This window comes from Narcine bancroftii, chromosome 1 (genome assembly GCF_036971445.1).
Source record: "Narcine bancroftii isolate sNarBan1 chromosome 1, sNarBan1.hap1, whole genome shotgun sequence".
Classification (NCBI taxonomy): domain Eukaryota; kingdom Metazoa; phylum Chordata; class Chondrichthyes; order Torpediniformes; family Narcinidae; genus Narcine; species Narcine bancroftii.
In genome coordinates, this window is record NC_091469.1 from 381,602,668 (window position 1) to 381,623,519 (window position 20,852).

At 44.7% G+C, this 20,852-nt stretch overlaps 2 protein-coding genes across 8 annotated transcripts in view; one reads left to right on the forward strand and one right to left on the reverse strand.

Annotated features, from left to right (window-relative positions):
• The window catches only part of eci2 (enoyl-CoA delta isomerase 2), a 90,990-nt gene extending 79,107 nt beyond the window's left edge, over nt 1-11,883 (reverse strand). For 2 of the 4 annotated variants that reach the window (XM_069913503.1, XM_069913499.1), the window contains exon 1: nt 11,602-11,871. In XM_069913503.1, the coding sequence (XP_069769604.1) occupies nt 11,602-11,657 (56 nt within the window). In that variant the 5' untranslated portion in view covers nt 11,658-11,871. Of the gene's footprint in view, nt 1-11,601 lie in introns of all 4 variants that reach the window. The other 2 variants (XM_069913502.1, XM_069913501.1) reach the window with 2 other exon arrangements.
• cdyl (chromodomain protein, Y-like) overlaps nt 11,793-20,852 on the forward strand; it is a 261,787-nt gene continuing 252,727 nt past the window's right edge. For 2 of the 4 annotated variants that reach the window (XR_011349819.1, XM_069913498.1), the window contains exon 1: nt 11,793-12,106. Coding sequence is in view for 3 of the 4 variants with exons in the window: in XM_069913498.1 (XP_069769599.1) it covers nt 12,083-12,106 (24 nt within the window). In the remaining variant the exon portion in view is untranslated. Of the gene's footprint in view, nt 12,107-12,963; nt 13,147-20,852 lie in introns of all 4 variants that reach the window. The other 2 variants (XM_069913497.1, XM_069913496.1) reach the window with 2 other exon arrangements.

Consider the following 20,852-nt stretch of genomic DNA (forward strand, 5'->3'; position numbering starts at 1 on the left):
TTTGGTGCTGTGCTGATCCCCAAGAGGTCCCATTGTAGTTCATTCTTCCAATGCAGTCCCTTGAGCCGAGTCATCAGAGCCACCTTCAGGTGTCTGTGGAACCACTCCACCAACCAATTGGCCAGGGGGTGATATGCTATTGTGGTGGATTTGGACTCCATGACGGTTAGCCAGTGCTGCCCAGAGCCCCGAGGTGAATTGTGCACCACTATCTGAAGTCAGGTATTGAGCAAGGCTCTGGTGCAGGCTTTGGTCATTGTTTCTGCCTGTGGGACAGCTTCTGAACATCTCAAGAAGTGAACGATCATTGTCAAAAGGTACCTTGTTCCCCGAGAGACCGGCAGCAGTCCTCCAATGTCTATGTAGACATGACTGCGCCTTGCAGAGTATGCAGGTCTTGGCCCATTGACTGACCTGCTTTCAGGACATGCCAGACAAACCTACAGGCTACCATCTTGATGGTGGTCCTGATGGCTGGGTGCACCAGATTGTGCACCACATCGAAAACCTGCCATCTCCAGGCTGACAGTATAATGGGGCAGGGTTTGCTGGTGGACATGTCATACAGGAGCTCTGGGTACCTGGGACAATGGTGACGTCCTCTAGCCCGAACCCTGAAATTGCCATCTTGTATGCGGGAATCTCAGGGGGTCTATGTGCTGTGCCTTGGCCAGGGTCATGTAATCTATCTGCTGGGACAGGGTCTGGATGGGTTGGATCGCTAGTTGTGACAGTGCATCAGCCACTACGTTGGTTTTTCTGGTGATATATTCAATATCCACGGTGAACTTGGACAAGCAAGACAGGTCCCTTTGGTCAATCATGGGTCCGACACTTTATTGAAGGTTAATGACTTGTGGTCTGTGAGACACTTAAATTGCCCCCTCCTCCAAAAAAGTACCTGAAGCGTCAGACAGCAAGGTACAATGCTGAAAGATGCTATATTTAAGTTCAGGTGGCCAGAGGTATCAACTAAAGAACATCAGGGGCTGTCACTGCCCCTCCATCAACTCTTCAAGTATGCACCTAACCACTGTGTCGGAGGTGTCTACTGTGAGGGCAGTCATGACATCTGTCCTGGGGTGTACCAGAAGTGTAGCATTAGCCAGTGTGTCTTTTGCCTTCTAAAATGCGTCTGATGCTTCCCTGTCCAAGGTAACCTTTTTTTCTTCCTCACCATTAGTGTGAAAAGGGGGTGCATAGTGTAGGCTGCTACCAGTATGAAGTGGTGGTGAAAATTGATCATACCAGCAAATTCTTGGAGGGCCTCCACTGTCTGGGGTTTGGTGAAGCGCCTGACAGCCTCTTACATTTTTGTTCAGGGTGTTGCCCCGTGCTTGTTGATTCTGTGGCCCAGAAAGTCTAATGTTTCTAGCCTGAACTAACATTTGGCTGGATTGATTGTTAGGCCAGTCGCTCAGGCGGGTGCACAATTATCTTAGATGGGTCGCGTGTTCCTTGTGATTGAGGCTGGCTATCAGGATGTTGTCCAGGTAAATGAATGCAAACCTGAGGTCCCGGCCCACTGCATCCATCAGCCTCTGGGCTGCATTTTTGAGCTTGAAAGGCATTCTTAGGAACTCAAAGGGGGTGATGATAGTGGTTTTAGAGATGTCATTGGTGTGGACTGGGATGTGATTATAGCCGCGGATGAGGTCAATCTTTGAGAATATCCGTGCCTCCTATAGGTTTGCGGTAAAATCCTGTATATGTGGCACAGGATACCTGTCCAGTGTGGTGGCTTCATTAAGGCAGTGGTAATCTCCTCATAGCCTCCATTCTCCTGCTGCCTTCGTTACCATGTGCAGGGGGGAGGCTCACGGACTGATGGAATGCCGCACGATCCCCAGCTCCTCCATTTTTAAAAAAACTCCTCATTCATGAAGTTGAATTTCTCAGGAGGAAGGTGGCGTGCCCTGGCATGGAGTGGGGGACCCTCTGTCAAGATGTGGTGTCGTACCCTGTACTTGGGCTCAGCTGAGGTAAACTGTGGCACCACGATGGAAGGGAATTCCTCCAGGATGCGTGTTAATTCGTTGTCATACACCGTGACAGATTCTGGTGGGGGGGCCAGTAACTTAGCTTCACCTAGGGAGAAAGCCTGGAAAGTCCTGGTATCCACTAGCAGTCAGTGGGCCCGGGGGAAGTCTGCACCCAGGAGCGGTTGTGCCACCATTGTCAGTTTGAAAGTGCATGTGAAGCGGCTGTTGCCAAATCAAAGTGGAATGGTGTGGGTGCCCAAGGTCTTTATACTATTACTGTTTGCTGCCCTCAGGGCCGGGGAAAAGAATGCTGATCTTGGCACCCGTGTTGACCTGGAAACAGATGTGGAGGAGGCTGTCTCATTGGCCAACTGCAGTAGCTATTTGCGACAGATGGCCACGGCATTTGCCTGAAACGTGCATCAGCGGGCCTCCATACCCCATCACTGATAATAGAAACAATACTGGTTGATGGGGGAGTCTACTTGCATTACCATCAGTTGTTGCGGCCTTGGTGTTCATTGCGTGCATGGCCTAGTGACCTGTTGCACCATGCCACTGCTGTTCCTATTCGCTCTCCAGAGTATGCCTGCCCGGGTGGCGATTTTCTTGGGGTCGCTGAAGTCTTCGTTGGCAAGCAGCAGTCTAATATCTTTGGGCAGTCTGCTCGAAAAGCAGACAAGGCTTGTGACCCTCAGCCAAAGCTAGCATGTGAATCATGAGGACAGATTGAGCACTGTCCCATGATATCCATGTGCAACAGTCGGGCGGTGCACTCGAGCCCTGAGAGCCTGAAAGTGTTGGTTAAAAGCTTGAGGGCATTGAATTTGCCTTGTTCTGGAGGCTGCTGCAGGAAATCAACAACCCTTGCTGCTGAGTCCCAGTCGAGTGAGTTCACCGTGTAGTACTACTTTGTGGCATAAGCAGAGATCTGTCGGAGTTGGAACTGGGCTTCGGCCTGCTGGAGCACCACCAGTGGCTGGAAGCTTCAAGGAATGTACGTGGAGTGTTGACTGATCAGTCATCTTCAGCTCCAAATACCGCATAGATGGGTTGTGGTCACCAATGTGGTGCATGCATACATGCTACAGCAGAGAGTGGAAGAACACACACTCAATACGGTTATAGTCAAGATGGTTTTATTGCTTTCCCTTGCTTATAGTAGGTCCAGTTTCCCGCCGTTGCAAGTGACGTCAAATGGCACTGCAACCACTGATTGGTTGGTGTTCCTGTTGTGCAGGCTGTCGGCTAATAAGAAAGGCCACTAGCCTGCACTGGCTTTGCAAGATCGCCGTGTTTGTCCGTCATTTTGCAGGCTGTTACTTTTCTTCTTTGGCTTGGCTTCGCGGACGAAGATTTATGGAGGGGGTAAAAAGACCACATCAGCTGCAGGCTAGTTTGTGGCTGACAAGTCCGATGCGGGACAGGCAGACACGGTTGCAGGGGAAAATTGGTGGGTTGGGGTTGGGTGTTGGGTTTTGCCTTTTGTCAGTGAGGTGGGCTCTGCGGTCTTCTTCAAAGGAGGTTCCTGCCCGCCAAACTGTGAGGCGCCAAGATGCACGGTTTGAGGCGTTATCAGCCCACTGGCGGTGGTCAATGTGGCAGGCACCAAGAGATTTCTTTAGGCAGTCCTTGTACCTTTTCTTTGGTGCACCTCTGTCACGGTGGCCAGTGGAGAGCTCGCCATATAACACGATCTTGGGAAGGCGATGGTCCTCCATTCTGGAGACGTGACCCATCCAGCGCAGCTGGATCTTCAGCAGCGTGGACTCGATGCTGTCGACCTCTGCCATCTCGAGTACTTCGACGTTAGGGATGAAAGCACTCCAATGGATGTTGAGGATGGAGCGGAGACAACGCTGGTGGAAGCGTTCTAGGAGCCGTAGGTGGTGCCGGTAGAGGACCCATGATTCGGAGCCGAACAGGAGTGTGGGTATGACAACGGCTCTGTATACGCTCATCTTTGTGAGGTTTTTCAGTTGGTTGTTTTTCCCAGACTCTTTTGTGTAGTCTTCCAAAGGCGCTATTTGCCTTGGCGAGTCTGTTGTCTATCTCATTGTCGATCCTTGCATCTGATGAAATGGTGCAGCCGAGATAGGTAAACTGGTTGACCGTTTTGAGTTTTGTGTGCCCGATGGAGATGTGGGGGGGCTGGTAGTCATGGTGGGGAGCTGGCTAATGGAGGACCTCAGTTTTCTTCAGGCTGACTTCCAGGCCAAACATTTTGGCAGTTTCCGCAAAGCAGGACGTCAAGCGCTGAAGAGCTGGCTCTGAATGGGCAACTAAAGCGGCATCGTCTGCAAAGAGTAGGTTCACGGACAAGTTTCTCTTGTGTCTTGGTGTGAGCTTGCAGGCGCCTCAGATTGAAGAGACTGCCATCCGTGCGGTACCGGATGTAAACAGCGTCTTCATTGTTGGGGTCTTTCATGGCTTGGTTCAGCATCATGCTGAAGAAGATTGAAAAGAGGGTTGGTGAGAGAACACAGCCTTGCTTCACGCCATTGTTAATGGAGAAGGGTTCAGAGAGCTCATTGCTGTATCTGACCTGACCTTGTTGGTTTTATTCTTCTATTTAAATAGAGACAAGACTCGAGCACTTGACAGTATAGTAGAACCCAAACTCCATTCCCTGTCCAACTCTTTCAATGTCTGTATGCAATAAATTTGACAGCAATTTAAGTCACAACTAAAAAAAAAACCAACCATTTCTACCTCTACAATTGTCTGACTCTTCCCCCTGAGAGCTCAGTGTCTTTGCTTGAAACAGGTTAACAATTCCTTTGCAGTTCTGGTCAGCCTACCTTTTTCTACCCTTGGCAAATTTAACTGAGTCAGTTTTTATTTTGTGGTTAGCCTTCTAGGAACTATTCTTCAAAGGAACTATTCAAGGGCTTTTAAAGATATGTACACACAAAGTACCAGACTCCATGAAAAGGGTGCCAAGTGATATTTCTCTATTAGGTAAATCACCTGATTAGCTTCTTGCATTAAATTTTTTTAAGCTATTGACACAAAGAGTATTCCTTTAACAAGCCAAATAAATATTTTCATTTTTGTTAACAATGAAGTAATACAAAACTCTTGTTTCCTTGACTCACTTGTCAACAGATAACTTTTCATTTTTTCAAAGGTTTACTGCATTTCAATCCATAGGACTACAAGAGTGGCAGAGAGGATCAATGGAGTCTCACTTTCCTTTCCCCCTCTCCCCAATCAACGTGATCTACCTTGTCTGAAGGTGTGCAAATCACTGAGGACCCCTTCCATCCTGTACACAGCATCTTTCAGCAGCTCCTGCCAAGAACAAGATAGAACAGTACCACCAGGCTGAGGAACAGCTTCTTCCCATGAGCAGTGAGAATATTGAATGACCAAAGGAGCTACTCACACTAATCATCTGAGACTCTCATATTTATGAAACAATAGTTATTTGTATAGATGAATACTTCAGATTTATTGTCACGAGACACCACATACAACTGGGAGATTCTTTTTTCCTGAGGGCAAGGCAGAATTACCACTTATTGGTAGTGCAAAAAAAATACACAATGTACATACAAACAAATGTAAACAACTGACTATGCAATTGAGAGGGAAAAAAAACAATAAAGTGCAAAGGTAAGAGACCTTAAATGAGTCACTGAGTTTATTGTTGAGGATTCTGACAGTGGATTGGTAGCAGCTGTTCCTAAACTTGTTGGTACAAATATTGTGGCATCGATATCTCTTTCAGGATGGTAGCAGTGAGAACAGAGCACATGCTGGGTGGTGTGGATCCTTGATGATTGCTGCTGCTCTCCAATGTCAGCGTTCCCTGTAGATGTTCTCAATAGTGGATATGGTTTTGCCTGTGATGTCCTGAGCTTTATCCACAACCTTTAGTGGGGCTTTACGTTTGGGGAGGGATTGGTGTCCCTATACCAGACTGTGATGCAACTTGTGAGCACACTTTCCACCACACATCCAAAGAAATTTGCCAGGGTTTCCACACCAAACCTCCGCAAATTCCTGAGGAAGAAGAGGCGCTGATGTGATTTCTTCACAATGTCATCCCGCCGGATAAGCTCCAGATAGTAAAGGAAGTGTTCTCACATCTGTAGGAGCTGGGGATCATTCGATATTCCAACAGTCCACCTCCATTCCACCTGGTCCCGAAAGCCTCCGGCGGCTGGCACCCCTGCGGAGATTATTGACGGCTTAATGATGCGACGGTGCCTGACCGTTACTCGATCACTCACATTCAGGACTTTACGGACAACCTGCATGGCGCGAGGGTATTCTCCAAGGTCAACCTGGTGCGCAGGTATCACCAAATCCCGGTGCACCTCGAGGACATACCAAAACAGCCATCATCACCCTCTTCGGCTTGTTCGAGTTCCTACGTAAACCATTCAGGCTCAAGAATGCCGTCCAGACCTTCGAGTGCCTTACAGACACAGTGGGCAGGGATTTGAGTTTCATATTCAAATGGATGACATTCTTGTCGCCAGCAGAGACCGGGCACAACACAAGTCTCACCTGCGCACCCTCTTCTCCTGACTGGCTGACTTCGGCCTAACGATCAATCCGGCCAAGTGTCAGTTCAGGAAAGAGTCCATGCAGTTCCTGGGCCATACCATCACAAACAAAGGAGTCACGGCTGCCGCTACGAAGGTCGCTGCAATCAGTGAGTTCCCATGCCCAGACAACTTCAAGGGGCTACAGGAGTTCGCGGGTATGGTAAATTTCTATAACTGCTTCATTCCAGGCACTGCGCATATCATGCAGCCACTCTTCACCCTCATCGCGGCCAAAGACAAGACATTCGCCTTGACTCCAGAGGCCAGCAGGGCATTCGAAACCGCGAAGGATGCCCTCACGAAAGCTTCCCTGCTCGTCCACCAACGCACCGACCTGCATATGGCGCTCTCTGTCGATGCCTCTGCCATGGCCGTCAGCACCATCCTGGAGCAGCAGGTGAATGGACAGTGGAAACCACTGGCATTCTTTAGCCGACTTCTTCGCCCGCCAGAGCGCAAGTATAGCGCTTTTGATCGTGAGTTGCTGGGCATGTACCTGGCGGTGCGTCATTTCCGCTATTTCTTGGAGGGGAGGCCTTTCACCATTTTTACTGACCACAAACCCCTCACTCAGGTGCTCACTATGGCAAGAGATTCCCTGGTCGGCCCGCCAACAGCGTCACCTCTCCTTCGTGTCGGTGTTCATCTCTGACATTCGGCACAAGGTGGGGAAAGACAGCGTGGTCGCTGATGCACTCTCATGACCGGCCATTTGCACACTGAAACGCGGCCTTTACTTCGACCAGCTGACCCGGGACCAGAAGTCTGACGAGGAGACGCGGGCCTTCAGGACTGCCATCACGGGCCTGCAGTTCCAGGACCTCCCGACACCTCATGGTGAGGGCACCATCCTGTGCGATGTCTCCATGGGCACCCCGCGACCTGTGATTCCCCAGCAGTAGCACAGGCAGGTCTTCCACCATATCCACAACCTTTCCCACCCTTCCATCAGGTCCATGGTCCATATGGTGGCAAAACATTTTGTCAGGCACGGGTTTCGGAAGCAGATTGCAGACTGGGCCAGAATCTGCACCCATTGCCAACTTTCCAAGGTACACAGGCACACCAGTGAGCCCATACAAGATTTCAAACACATCCGGGAACGGTTCAGCCACATACATGTGGACATCGTCAGACCTTTGCCCATTTCCCAAGGTAACTGTTACCTTTTCATAGTGGTAGACCGCACCACTCGTTGGCCCAAGGCGATCCCGATGCCTCCATGGACTCCTGCTCTTGAGTGCTTTTGAACGGTTGGGTTGCAAGGTTCGGCGTCCCAAGCGACCTCACCAGTGAACGGGGCGCCCAGTTCACCTCTGTGCTCTGGGCACAGCTCGCCAACAGGCTGGGGATCAAGCTACATCACACCACGGCCTATCACCCACAGGCCAATAGGCTAGTCGAGCGATTGCACCGCCACCTTAAGTCGGCACTTATTGCCCGCCTCACTGGCCCCGAATGGGTGGACGAGCTGCCTTGGGTGCTCCTGGGCATCCGTTCAACACTCAAAGAGGATCTTTAGGCGTCAGCAGCCAAGCTGGTCTACGGTGCACTGCTCGCCCGACTCAGTGAGTTTGGTGAGCACCTCACAAAGCCCAGCAGTCACCGCATGGTCTACTTCCCCGCCTCCGGGCTCAGTTGGGCTCCTTTACACCCCCACCGCCACCCAGACACGGTACGTGGGCCTCTTATGTCCCCAGTGAGCTGTACTCTGCAGAGTATGTTTTTAATCAGGCAGGGCCCATCCACAGCACCTCTACAAAGAGCATACAAAGGGCCGTACAAAGTCATCCAGCACTCAGGATCCACTTTCACACTGGACATCGGTGGAAAGAGGGAACTGTTTACGGTGGACAGGTTAAAGCCAGCCTACCTCGACCACACTGAAATAGTACTTGTGGCCCAACTCAAGAAGCGAGGCCGTTTGACAAAAACGGACATTGGCGCTGGTTCTGGGGGGGTGGGGTGCCATTAGGCAGGCGAAGTCAGGTCAGGCCAGGTCTGGGCTGGGAGTATACGACCAGCCAGGCAGCCTGCAATAAATCAGTTTTTGCTCACTGAACTCAACCCACCTGGTTGTGCGATCGTTCAGTTAGTAGTGTAGCCGCCACTACAGACTTTGTATAACTCAGGATTCTGGGACCATTTGTTCCTTTGCTACTAGATCCTCAATGTTCCCATCATCAAAGCCTGCTCAGTTGGAAGAGCAACATCACCTGTACTTCGCTGACCATCATGAGGGGTACTTTAGGGCTGAGTGTTTAACATCAACATTAGATTACCACTTCACAGATGGCTAAGACATCTGTGAAGAAACTACAGCTATTCAAGCTGAATTTTATGCTAGCTTCAGTTTGCTTTGGACATAAAATTCAACTAAACTATCGTGCCCTGTCTGATTACAGGCCAGCAAACTGCATTGTTGGTCACATGTTTGCCAATGTATTTCAATCAACATTCCTTAACCCAACCCAATGCATTGTGCAGGCCCATTGAATCCAGATACCCCAGATTTTCAGCTAGTGCAGCCAAGTTCTGATCTCTGCCTAAAAACATTTTGCTGTCACCCTTTGGTTCCTTTGCCAGTCATGTGATACCCATGACTTCATTTCTTGGCCATTGGTAACGGATTACAAACTTGATTTGCCTGTGTTGATTGTCAGCAAGTGAGGAGATAATGTTGCCAATCATCACTGATGAGGAAGTCAAGGATCCAATTACAATAGAAGGAACAGAGAACCAGGTGCCCAAGTCTGATTATTAGTTTTGATGGCATGATGCTGTTAAAGTGTCCTTGCAAACATTAACCATTCCATTAATGCTATCGCCCAGGTGCTTAAAATAAATGAGGAATAACAGAGAAGCCAACACTGATTTCTATGACACACTACTTGTCACAGGTTTCCAGTATGACAAATATCCTTGCAGCACCACCTTTCCCTTCTGCCAATCCAATTTTATACACATGATATAAATAAGAGGAAACTATCAGCAATGGTGGAATTAAAACAGAATGAGAAAAGGCAGATTGTGATATTATAGTGATGACCCTTTCCAAATAAGAAGCTACATTCAAGTAACTAAAGGGTTAAAAGCTTAAGAGGAACAGAGTTTGCTTGGTAATAATTTCAGTAATGTGAAAGCTTCATGTGGGTTTAACATTTTTAATTCCATAAAATCTGGGGTTGTTCTTCTAGTGCTTAGCACCAGCAAGAATAAAACAAGGAAAAAAACAACAGGCAATACTTAAATTTGATGACAAGATTAAACCACTGCTTGAGGACACCAACAGTTCCATAATAAACCCCACGATCATTTTAAACAACTAGGCATGAGAAAATCAACAAGGTTTTGCCAACGTCATCGATTTTCAGATATACAAATAGTAAACTAGAGATGGTGGTGAAAGGTAATTGAGTGCACTCTCAATTGACGAATAGTACAACAATCACTTTAAACATATCTGGTGGAGTTTGTCTTCATGACTTAAGAGTGTGTATGAGTAGCTTAAATAAAACTTCTACACTTTCTGCAGTATTTTGCAACTAACAGCTGATGACATTTGAAGACTAAAAACCCTGCTAATTAACTCTTCAAAATACATCCATCTTCTGACCTCAGCTTTCTGGACAGAGGTTTAAAACAAACTTTCTTTTACATCTTTTTTTTCTAGTAAAGACACAAAGCTGGAGAAACTCAGCAGGTCGAGCAGTGCCCTTTATATAGCAAAGATAAAAAAAAACATAACCGAGGTTTCGGGCTTGAATCCTATATCAAGGTATGGAAAAATGTCGGCAGGCATCCAAGCAAAAGAGTAAGGGAAGGGGAAGGGAGGGAGGGGACAGCAGCGATCAAGTGGAGGAGGAATGGCTAGGTGAAGGGAAGGGGAAAGGAGGGAGAACTGGAAAGGGGAAAGGGAAGAGGAGAGCAGTTGAACAGAAACCAGATAAGTCGATGTTAATACCAACCCTGGAGAGCCCAGACAGAAAAATCAGGGGTTGTTCTTCCAATTTGCGGGTGGTCTTGATGGGACAGTACATAAGGCCATGGACAGACGTGAGTGTGACATAGAACTGAAATGGTTGGCTTTACTGGGACATCTGTCACTGGTGCAGACGGAACGAAGAAGCTAAGTGAAGCAATCTCCCAATTTGCACCCAGTCTCTCCGATGCAGAGAAGGCCACAAAGAGAGCACCAGATGCAGTAAATCAGTCCTGCAGACACACAAGTGCCACTTCACTTGAAAGGCCCGTTTTGGGCCTCGGTCTGTGGTGAGGAAGGAGGTGTGGGTGCAAGTGTGGCTCCTCCTGTGGCCACAGGGAACAGTGCCCGGGGGGGAGGGGGGGAATTGGTGGGGAGAGATGAGTGCATGAGGGAGTCACAGAGGGAACAGTCCCTATGGAAGGCAGAGAGGGGAGGAGAGGGGAAGATGTATCTGGTAGTGGGATCCTGTTGTAAGTGCTGGAAATTCCAGAGTGTGTTGGATGCAGAGGCTGATGGGTGAGGATAAGGGGGATTCTATGTGTCTGGGGGCAGAGGAGGCCAGGGCAGATGAGTGGAAATGGAGGAGATGCGCGTGAAGCCTGAGTTGATGGTGGTGGAGGGGAAGCAACATTTGTGGAAGGTGGCCGATATTTTGGAAGATCTGAACTGGAAAACCTCATCTTGGGAACACTTGCGGCAGAGACAGAGAAATTGAGAGAAGGGGATAGAATCCTTGCAGGGAACGGGAGGTGAGGAAGTGTAGTCAAGGTAGTTGTGGGAATTAATGGGTTTGTCATATATGTTGGCGGAAAGCTTGTTTTCTGAGAAAGCTCAACAATGTTTTCCTCCTTACATTTTTTTTATAGCTGGGTTAACTCCCCCAAAGGAGAGCAGGTTGAATTGAGGTCCAATTGTGTGTCAAACTACAAATATGCTTTCTAGATTGGGCCCAACTGGACTTCAAAACTCAACCAAGAAGCCTTCCTGAACTTGGAACAGTGTTCGTGAAAAGAGCCACAATTCTTACCCCATTAACCAACGGAACAGTGTACTTGAATAGAGCCATAATGCTTACCGAAGAGCCCTAAATAACTGCAACCGTTGCGGCCAAGCAAATAAGGCCGCAGCCATGAACCAACGCGGACGGCAAAAAGCAGCACCTCTCGCCCACACAAACGCGCCGCCGGTCAAGCTCAGCCTTCTTCCAGTGACGTTATCACACGACAACCGAAAACCTTCTTCACGTCACCAACCTTCTCGAGTCTTGACGTAACCAAGCTTGGTTGCTTTCTTCCGACCGTTTCCCCGGCCCGCTCCTCGTGCGCGCGCGGGCGCATTCACGAGGCGAGGGCGAGAACGTGGGTGAAAATGTGTGTGAGCAACTTCCGGTCGGCTCTCCCTCATGGAGCGGTGCGAGCCGAGCTCCCTGCTGCGCAGTACGGTGTGCGCACTGGCATTGGCCCCCCTCCCTCAGCGAAAGGAGGCCAGACAGGCAGAGTGCGGGGCTTGCAAAGTGCTTCTCTCACACTTCATCACAGCTATTGAGCTTTAAGATTATGGCTTCCGAGGAGCTGTACGAGGTACGGAAAAATAATTAGATACCTTGATTTCCGAATCAACTATCCCTCGCTCCCTTCTTTAAAGCCGGAGGAGGATGGCGATCCCACTTCAAATTTTCTGGAATGAACCCGGTGTGCGGTTCTGAGGGAGTGGGAAGTGGGGTGTCGTAGGTCGGAGGATAGTTGTTTGAGATCATCTTTAAAGGAGACGTGACTTTAAGTGTGCAGTGGTGCGATTGGCCTTCCCGCCCGCTGGTGTGGAGTGTCAGGGAGTGCGTGGAGACGCGCTAACTATTTACTGATGTCTCTGTGTCCGCAACTTGCCCGGCGCCTTGAGCGCTCAGCGATCTCGGCTTCGAGGTGGCACCCCCAACAAGACAAACAGGTTCCCAAAGACACGAGATCACACCTTGTCCTGGGTGGGGTATCTTGATCTGCTTCAGAACCACTTCATGCTCATGTTGCATTAAGTCAGTTTTTTCTATTCAACGTTCATTGTAATTTGTAGTTTGAGAAGGTATTTTCTTGTTCCTGTGAAGTTGGGAAAACATTTCTTCCCCCCCCCCCGGCTTGCAATAAGTAACGTTATGGAATGAGTTATTGATCATGAGTAATCAGTTTGAAATAAGGTCCGGGTTATGACCTGAAGCTCCCAAGTTGTCCTCAACTTCCATATCTAGTCTTCCCCTTTCCTCTGACTTTTTGATGTTTACAAAATATAACTGTGTGATGTGATAGGTCTATCTGATGGGAATCATCCCATAAAATGGTCACAAACGACTCTAGAAGTTTAGGTTGATTGAGTAGTTCATGGGGGGGGGGGGGGAGGAAATAAAATATGTTCAGCCTTTAATTTAACTTTTTTTTTGTTTCTTTAGCAGTCTGTACAATAATCATTGAAATAAAAACTGCAAGTTTTAGTCTTGGTGAGGATAGTGATGCCCCAGAGAACCTAAAATTAAGCTCTGAGATATAGGTTGAAAATGTGCACATGAGCCTGATTACTTATGAAATCAAAGATGTGCTTTCGGAAACATTGAACTTCAATGCATGGAGGAGCTGTGAGTAAGCTAGTTTGGTGCTTGGAATCATTATGTTAGAAGCCACTTCTTTAAGTTGTTGATTTTATACTACGACAACTGATAGAAAAGAACTTTATATTTCAAATGTTTGGAAATACAAGTGAAGTTGGTAGTTTTATTAATGATTGATTTGTTTCTAAAAGAAATGTGAAGCTGGACAGATAAAATGAGATTTGCCAACCTTTACTGTTACATTGTTCAGTTATGCCTTATTGTTTTGATACTTGGGATTTCATATTCCCGAATGCTTTAAGAGGCAAGTTAAGCCTGAGTATCTATGTTGGACTGTTGATCATGTTTAAGAGCAGATGTATTTTCATACATCCCTTCTCATATCTGATGGAGTTTACAAGATGAATTTTTTTTGGACAGGTTCATCAATAATCTTTTGAATTTCATTCCTTCAAAAATCATGGCAATAGGTTACATTATGTTGGTATGATCATTATCATGTTTTGTCATTCGCTGAATATCTTGTCGTTAATTATCTTTTAGGGTTTTTTAATGAATGTAGAAGTGATGCTTAAGTGTTGTGCTGCAATTCTTAATGGTGATTAATTAAAGTACAGTGGGGTCTATTGGTTTTTATCAACCATCAGTGAGCCATGATAAATGTTCCCTTTTTAGAAAGGGTCACAATGGTTGCCTGGATTTTCTGTAACATTATTAATAATGTAACTGTATTAATAAGGATTAAAATGTTTGTTGAATGAGTCAAATGGAGTATTTTGTATTATAATTGTTCAAAAATCTTTTTTCTTTCTAATTGTATCTTGTTCAAATAATTACTATGTATTAGTAAATTCAGCAAAATAATTAATGCTACTTCAAATCTAGTATCGACAGTGATGCATCAGTTAAGAGAAAGATATATTTTTGCTCTCATATCTGGATTTTCACTGTGACTCCAGGAAAGGATTCAGCTGTTTACATGCCATTTAAACTTTTAACAATACTTGTATCTATATTCTGTATAGTACTAAGTTTATGAATAAATTAAGTATCTAATCTTTTGATGGCTACATTGAAAAATGATTGGCATTGATTTTGGCAGTGCTATAAAAATCATAGCTTATTAAAATCTTTGGAATAACCTTTCTCACTATGCCAGGTATAATATGACAAATAAACTTAAAGTTATCCGAATGCTAGCCCTGTAATATATTGTAAATAATCGATACTAGACGAGTCGGTGATGATTTTTGGCTTCAATTGTGAAGTATGAGTCTTGGTTCAATTTGCTTTGGATGTTAACAAAATTTAATGGCATTGTCTTAGTCACAATGATGTTTTTTTTTGAACAAGAATGGAACATTTGCTGTTTTGTACTACTAGCTAACCAACTCCTGAATATATAAATGTTTGGAAGATTATGGCTGTGGCAATTTCTTCCCTTCGTGCTATTAGCAACTTCACCTTGATTATATTCAACGGATCTTCAATCTTTTGTAAAAGAGATGTCACTTTTCCTGAGACAATGCCTCTTGAGAACTGGGAACTAGTCGTGAGTTTACTTTATGTATATTCTAGTAAGTACTGGTTGGTCTTGTTCAGACTCTTCGCACAAGACACCTCCTTATCCAAGGAATCCATGTGAGATTCATTCCAAAATAACTAAATCCTTCATTTATGGAAACCAAAACTGTTTACACATTTCCAAATAGGTTCTCAACAAATTGCTGTACAATCTGAGAAGGACTACCTTGGTTTTGTTTTTCATCCAGTAATACATGGCATAGACCATTATTATTTGCATACTTAGCTGTTTGTTGTACGCGAATGTTTACTTTTGGCATCTTGTGAACCAGCACATCAAGACTTTTGGTACTTCATTATTTACTAGTTTCTCAGTGTTTTAATAAGTATTGTCTTTCTATATTTTTTTTGCTTTATAATTACATCAGTTCAGATTCCCCATATTATCCCTCAACTGTAAACTTCTTTCCATTCACTTTCAGTGTCAATATCCTTCAAGATGCATTTTGGGTCATCTCACCGTTGTCTTATTTTTTTAACTTCATCTATCTCTTTCATCAAATACTATCCCTTTCATCAAGGCTATCCCCTTGTAAGTTACTCCAAGCTTTTATATCTGGAATTGGGAATGGTTCCGGAGTACTGGAAAATTGCAAATTTCACTCCATTTTTAGAAGGGAAGTAAAAAACAGGAAACTATAATGGTTTTCCAAACTTCAGTGGTTGTCAAGATTATAGTTCAGTATTCAGGATGAGATTTCAGAGTACTTGAAAGCACAAGATAAAATAGGCCGAAGTCAGCAAATTCTTTAAGGGCGGCATGGTTGGCATTGCTGTTATTTTGAATCCCGCGCTGTCTAAGGAGTTTGTATGTTCTCGTTGTGTCTGCGTGGGTTTTCCCCGCGGTCTCCAGTTTCCTCCCATGGTTCAAAAATGTAATGAGGGTGTAGATTAATTGGGGATAAATTGGGCAGCACGGACTCATGGACCAAAATGGCACGTTACCATGCTCTATGTCAAAATAAAACAAAGGATAGACGAAGGATTTTGAGATGTTGTTTACTTGGATCTCAGAAGGCTTTTGACAAGGTGCTGCATATGAGGCTGTTAAACAAGATAGATACAGGAAAGATACTAGCATGGATAGAATATTGGCTGACTAGCAGAGGCAAAGAATGGGTGAGGAATAAAGGGGGCCCTTTCTGGGTGGCTGCCGGGGACTATTGGTGTTCCATAGGGGTTTGTGTTGAGACTCCAACTTTTCATACTATGTATAATTATAAGATGGAATTGTTAGCTTTATGGCCAAGTTTGCAGATGACAGGTAATGTTAAGGAAGTAGGATGTCTTCAGATGAAGTACGGTGGAGGGAAATGTGTGGTCATGTACTTTGGTAGAAGGAATAAAGAAATGAACTATTTATTAAATGGGGAGAGAATTCAGAAAGCAGAGATCCAAAGGGACTTTGGAGTCCTTTGCAAGATTCCCAAAAGGTTAAACTGATAATAAGGAAGGCAAGTGCAAAGTTAGCATTACATTTTGAGAGGACAAGAATATAAAGGCAGCATTGAAATGCTGAGGCTTTATAAGGCATTAGACAGACAACATTTGGAATATTGTGACTAGTTTTGGGTCCTATATCTAAGGAAGGACGTCCTGGCATTGAAGAGGCTTTAGAGGAGGTTTCCATGAATGATCTGTGAGATGAGAGGTTATGATGGATCTGTATTTGCTGGAGTTTAGAACAATGTTGGGAGATTACATTGAAGTATACCAAATATTCAAATGGCTAGAGTGAGTGGACATGGAGAAGATGTTTCCAGTATTGGGAGAGTCTAGGACCAGAAAGCACAGCATCAGAATAATACAACCTCCATTTAGAACAGAGATGAAAAGCATCTTAACTCGCAGGCTGGTGAAACTGAAATTCATTGCCAAAGATGGCTGTGGAGTATGATTTATGGGTATGTTTAATGCAGAGGTTGATTGACCTTTGATTAGTAAGGGTGTCAAAGGTAATGCGGAGAAGGCAAGGAATGGGGTTGAAAGGAAAAATGCATCAGCCGTGATTTTAATGGCAGAGCAAACTGTAATTCTGCTCCTGCGTCTTGTGGTCTTTTATGAGAGTTATTTTGTGTAATTTTTTCTGCTTTTTGAAAATACAGATATATTTGTTCAATTGATTTCTCCCACATCTACTCTGCAATCATATCTCAAAGAATGTTGTCAAACAGAATTTTCCCATTGTAAAAGTATGTTGATTGTGCCTGATCATAGTATGATTTTAAAGTAATCCTCTGAATTATATATTTCATAATTTTGCCAACATCAAATTATCAGGCTCAATCGACTATAGTTCCTTACTTAGAATCTTTCTTAAATAGTGATGTTGCATTTATTACCTCCCAATGTGCTAGTAATCCAGGGAATCTTCAGCCACTGATCGACGTTGGAATTGGGCTATCCTATTCTGGAGATTTTCCCTATGTATCTTAATTTTACTTGTATTTTTTTTTAGTGATATTATTAACAAAGTTCTTTACAGTCCGTAGATCACCAAATGATCCCAGTCTTGTGTATTTGGCAGTGAAAACACAATATTTGTTCAATGCCTATATGCCCATAACTCGCTCCAGGGTATCCTTCATTTTTATCTTCCTTTTTCCATAGTTGTTAGTTCATGGAATCTAGTTCATGGAAAGATCATTTTTTTGTGGATTTTTAAAATTTATCAATGGAGGAAGCATTACCTGAAAAATTTGAAATAATTTAATCTGTTTATCCACAACTTGATCACACTTCCTTTGTGGCACTAGGGAGAAACCATGACTTGGTCATGACTATCTGTGGGTAACCATATTTGGCAGTCCCTCCCTGCTAGTACAGTCAAGGTTTTTGGTGAAGTTAAAGAAGGTACTGGTCCCTCTATTTTTGTTTTGAGTTGTTACATGGTGAAGATAAGCAGTACCATGGAAATAGATAAATGGAATTCCCACTGAAATTCAGGGAGCAACAGTTTGCCCACTGGGAGGGGGTTAATGAAGGTGACCCAATTGGGGACAAAAGGAAGATTCACACTCTTTGATTTGTTTCTATTCTTGAAGATGGCTATGATTGCAGGTCTCTTAATGTCACTTGGAATATGCTCGTCTTCCCAGAAGTGGGTAACAAAAGTGATTTGTGACTGACGTTCTTCACTGCCAAGGTTTAGGTTGATATCAGTTACTTTTGGGACTTTTTAAATTTTGACCCATGTTCATGGTGAAATTGTGGAAAACATGGGATACCTCATGTATTCTAGGAACTATTTCTGAGAAAAGGTGGACACTGATGAAATTCACCACTGCCTTGAATGGCAGTCATTTATCTATCAAGGAAAAGATCAAAATCTTTGAATTGACACTTAACACACAGTCTACTGGGCAGCAGTGATCCAAGCATCTGCTTCTGAGACATGCAGGCCTCTCAAATTTTTGTAAAAGTACCTCCATTATTGTCTCTGCAAAATTCTCCAGATTAAATGGAAGGACAAGCAAACTGTTTGGTGTCCTCTGCCAGACCATGATCCTCAGCGTGAGGCTCCAGTTGCACTCCGTCAGCTGTGCTGGAGAGATGAGGTCATTTACATACCTGACACCAAACTCCTGAAACAGATACTTGGAGCTCTGTCGTTAGAAGATATTATCAAGTGGCCCAGAGAGAAAAGATTCAAGAATGTGCTAAAACCACTCATTGGTAAAACATTCAATATCCCTATAGAGTCTTGGAAATCTCTGACCCATGACTCCTGAAAGGCAAGAGGAAACATTTTGGGGATGGGCTGGAGAAACTCAGCCATTCATACAGCATCAATAGGAAGTAAAAGGTAATCAGTGTTTTGGGTCTGAGCCCTTCGTCAAGGTATTAACAAAAAGCAGTCAGGCGCCAGAATAAAAAGTTTGGGGGAGGAGAGGACAGGAGGGAGGAAATGACAGGGGGAGAAATGCATGCTAAAAGGAAATAAGTAGATAGAAGGGGGTTAGGGTAGAAGAGATAAAATCTGAGAAATTTTAGGGTAGCTCTCTGAAAGGAGAATGAAGGGAAGGGGTGGACAGCTTCTAAATGCCAAACCGAGGCTACCAGCAAATTGGAGGAACAACGCCTAATATTTTGTTGGCAGTCTCCAACCAGATGGCATTAACGTCGACTTCTCCAGTTCCTGTTAAATTCCTCCTCCGAGTCTCTCTTTCTCATTATCTATCTGTCTCCTTTCCTTTAGATCTCCAAACCCTTCTGTTTAGAGAGCTATCCCCTCCTCCTTCTCAGATTTTATTTCTATGCCCACCCATTTCCACCTCTTAACTGTTAGACCGTACTCAATCCCCTCCCCCTTTCCCCTCCTCTCCCCCCACCTTTTTATTCAGACACCTGCCTGCTTTTTGCTCAAATCTTGATGAAGGACTCAGGTCTGAAACTTTGGTTACCCTTTACCTACTATGGATGCTGCTTGATCTGCTGAGTTTCTTCAGCACTTTTGTGTAATCAGTGTAATCACTTTCCAGTTTAACAACATTTTCAAGATGGGATTGTGAACCTTTAGCCTGCACACAAAGAACTCCTGTGTCAATGGCTGAATGAGAGCAGACCAGTTCGGTCAATAACTTCCCACCTGCTTCACCCGTGAAAAGTTTGTGGTTGTTACTTTGATACATGAACCATCTCAGAACCTACAAAACTGGAGTATTTTATCCATGATTGATCAGGATGAAGATTTGTTCTTCTAATTTCCTAAAGTTTATTATTTAATGTTGAAGATTAAGACTCTAACTTCTGATGTATGTGGGGTTGGGAAGATGCACTCAAAAAGTTTCCATAATACAGGTTGTAATCTTGGCATTATTGTCCATGCTATGTGCGAGTGAGGGAAAAAGTGGGAAGATAGTGCAGTTGAATATGTGGCTGAGGAACTGGTGGTGCAGAAGGAAGGTTTCAGACATGAAGCCTAAACAGGATGGGAATCAACACCATCACAGAGAGATTTGCTAATGCTGTTGAGAAGGATTTAAATGAGAGTGGCAGGGGATGGGAATCAAAGGAACAGGACAGCAAGTGGAGGAACTGAGGGGATGGTCGACGTTAGGCCAAGTAAGTCCGAAAGGACATAGGACTGCACTCAGAATGTACTGGGGGGCTCAACCACTGAGGCAGAAAAGGTAGAGATAAAAAATAAGGAAGGTGCAATCTCTTTGATATGGTTATAGGCCTACCAAGAAGGAGGAACAGATATGTAGACAGTTTATGGAAAAACATAAAAGCCACAGGGTGATTGTGGTGTGTGACTTTATTTTCCTAATATTGACAGTGTCAGAGGCTTTCATGGGAAAGATTTTTTTAGGTGTATCCAGGAGAGTTTCTTGAAACAGCATGTGGATAGGCTAACCAGGGAAGGAACATTTGTTGACCTTCGACTGGGAAATGAGCTTGGCCAGTTTCAGTGGGAGAGCATTTTTGGGATGATGTTCACAATTTCTTAAGGTTCAAGATGGTTATTAATAAGGATAAGCCTGAAATCTGTGGATAAATACTAATTTGGGGGAAGGCAAATTGAGATTATGAGACAGGAGATGGAGGCAGTTAATTAGAACCAGTTGTTATTGGTCAAGTCCACACCTGACTTGTGCAAGTTGTTTAAGGACCAGCTAATTATAGTCCAGGATTGACATGCTCCAATAAGAATGAAGGACAGGGATAGCTACCTTGGATGATGAGAAACAACATTAATTTAATCTAAAAGAGAAACAAAGCATTTGTAAAGTTGAAAAAAACTTCAAATCAGACAGGCCCTTGAGGGAAAACAAGGTTTGCAGGAAAGCCATCACCATAGGTAGGACATTAGAAAGGCGAAAAGGGGCCAAGACATGTTTGTGGTGAGTAGGATCCTAAGGCACTTTATACATTAGAAACAAGAGGATGACTAGGAAAAGGATGGGTCTGCTCAAGCACTGAGAAGAAAATTTGTGTGGAATCAGAGAAAGTGGGTGAGGTACCTATGAGAACTTTGCATCAGTATTTACCAAGGAGCAGGACATGGAGGATAATATGGACAAAGCTAATGTTTTGGGGCATTTTGTGATCAGGAAGAGGTGGTGGTAGGTCTTTTGAAGAGCATTGAGGTGGATAAATTTCTAGAGCCTGATGGAATTTATCATAGGTTATTGAAAGAGACATCT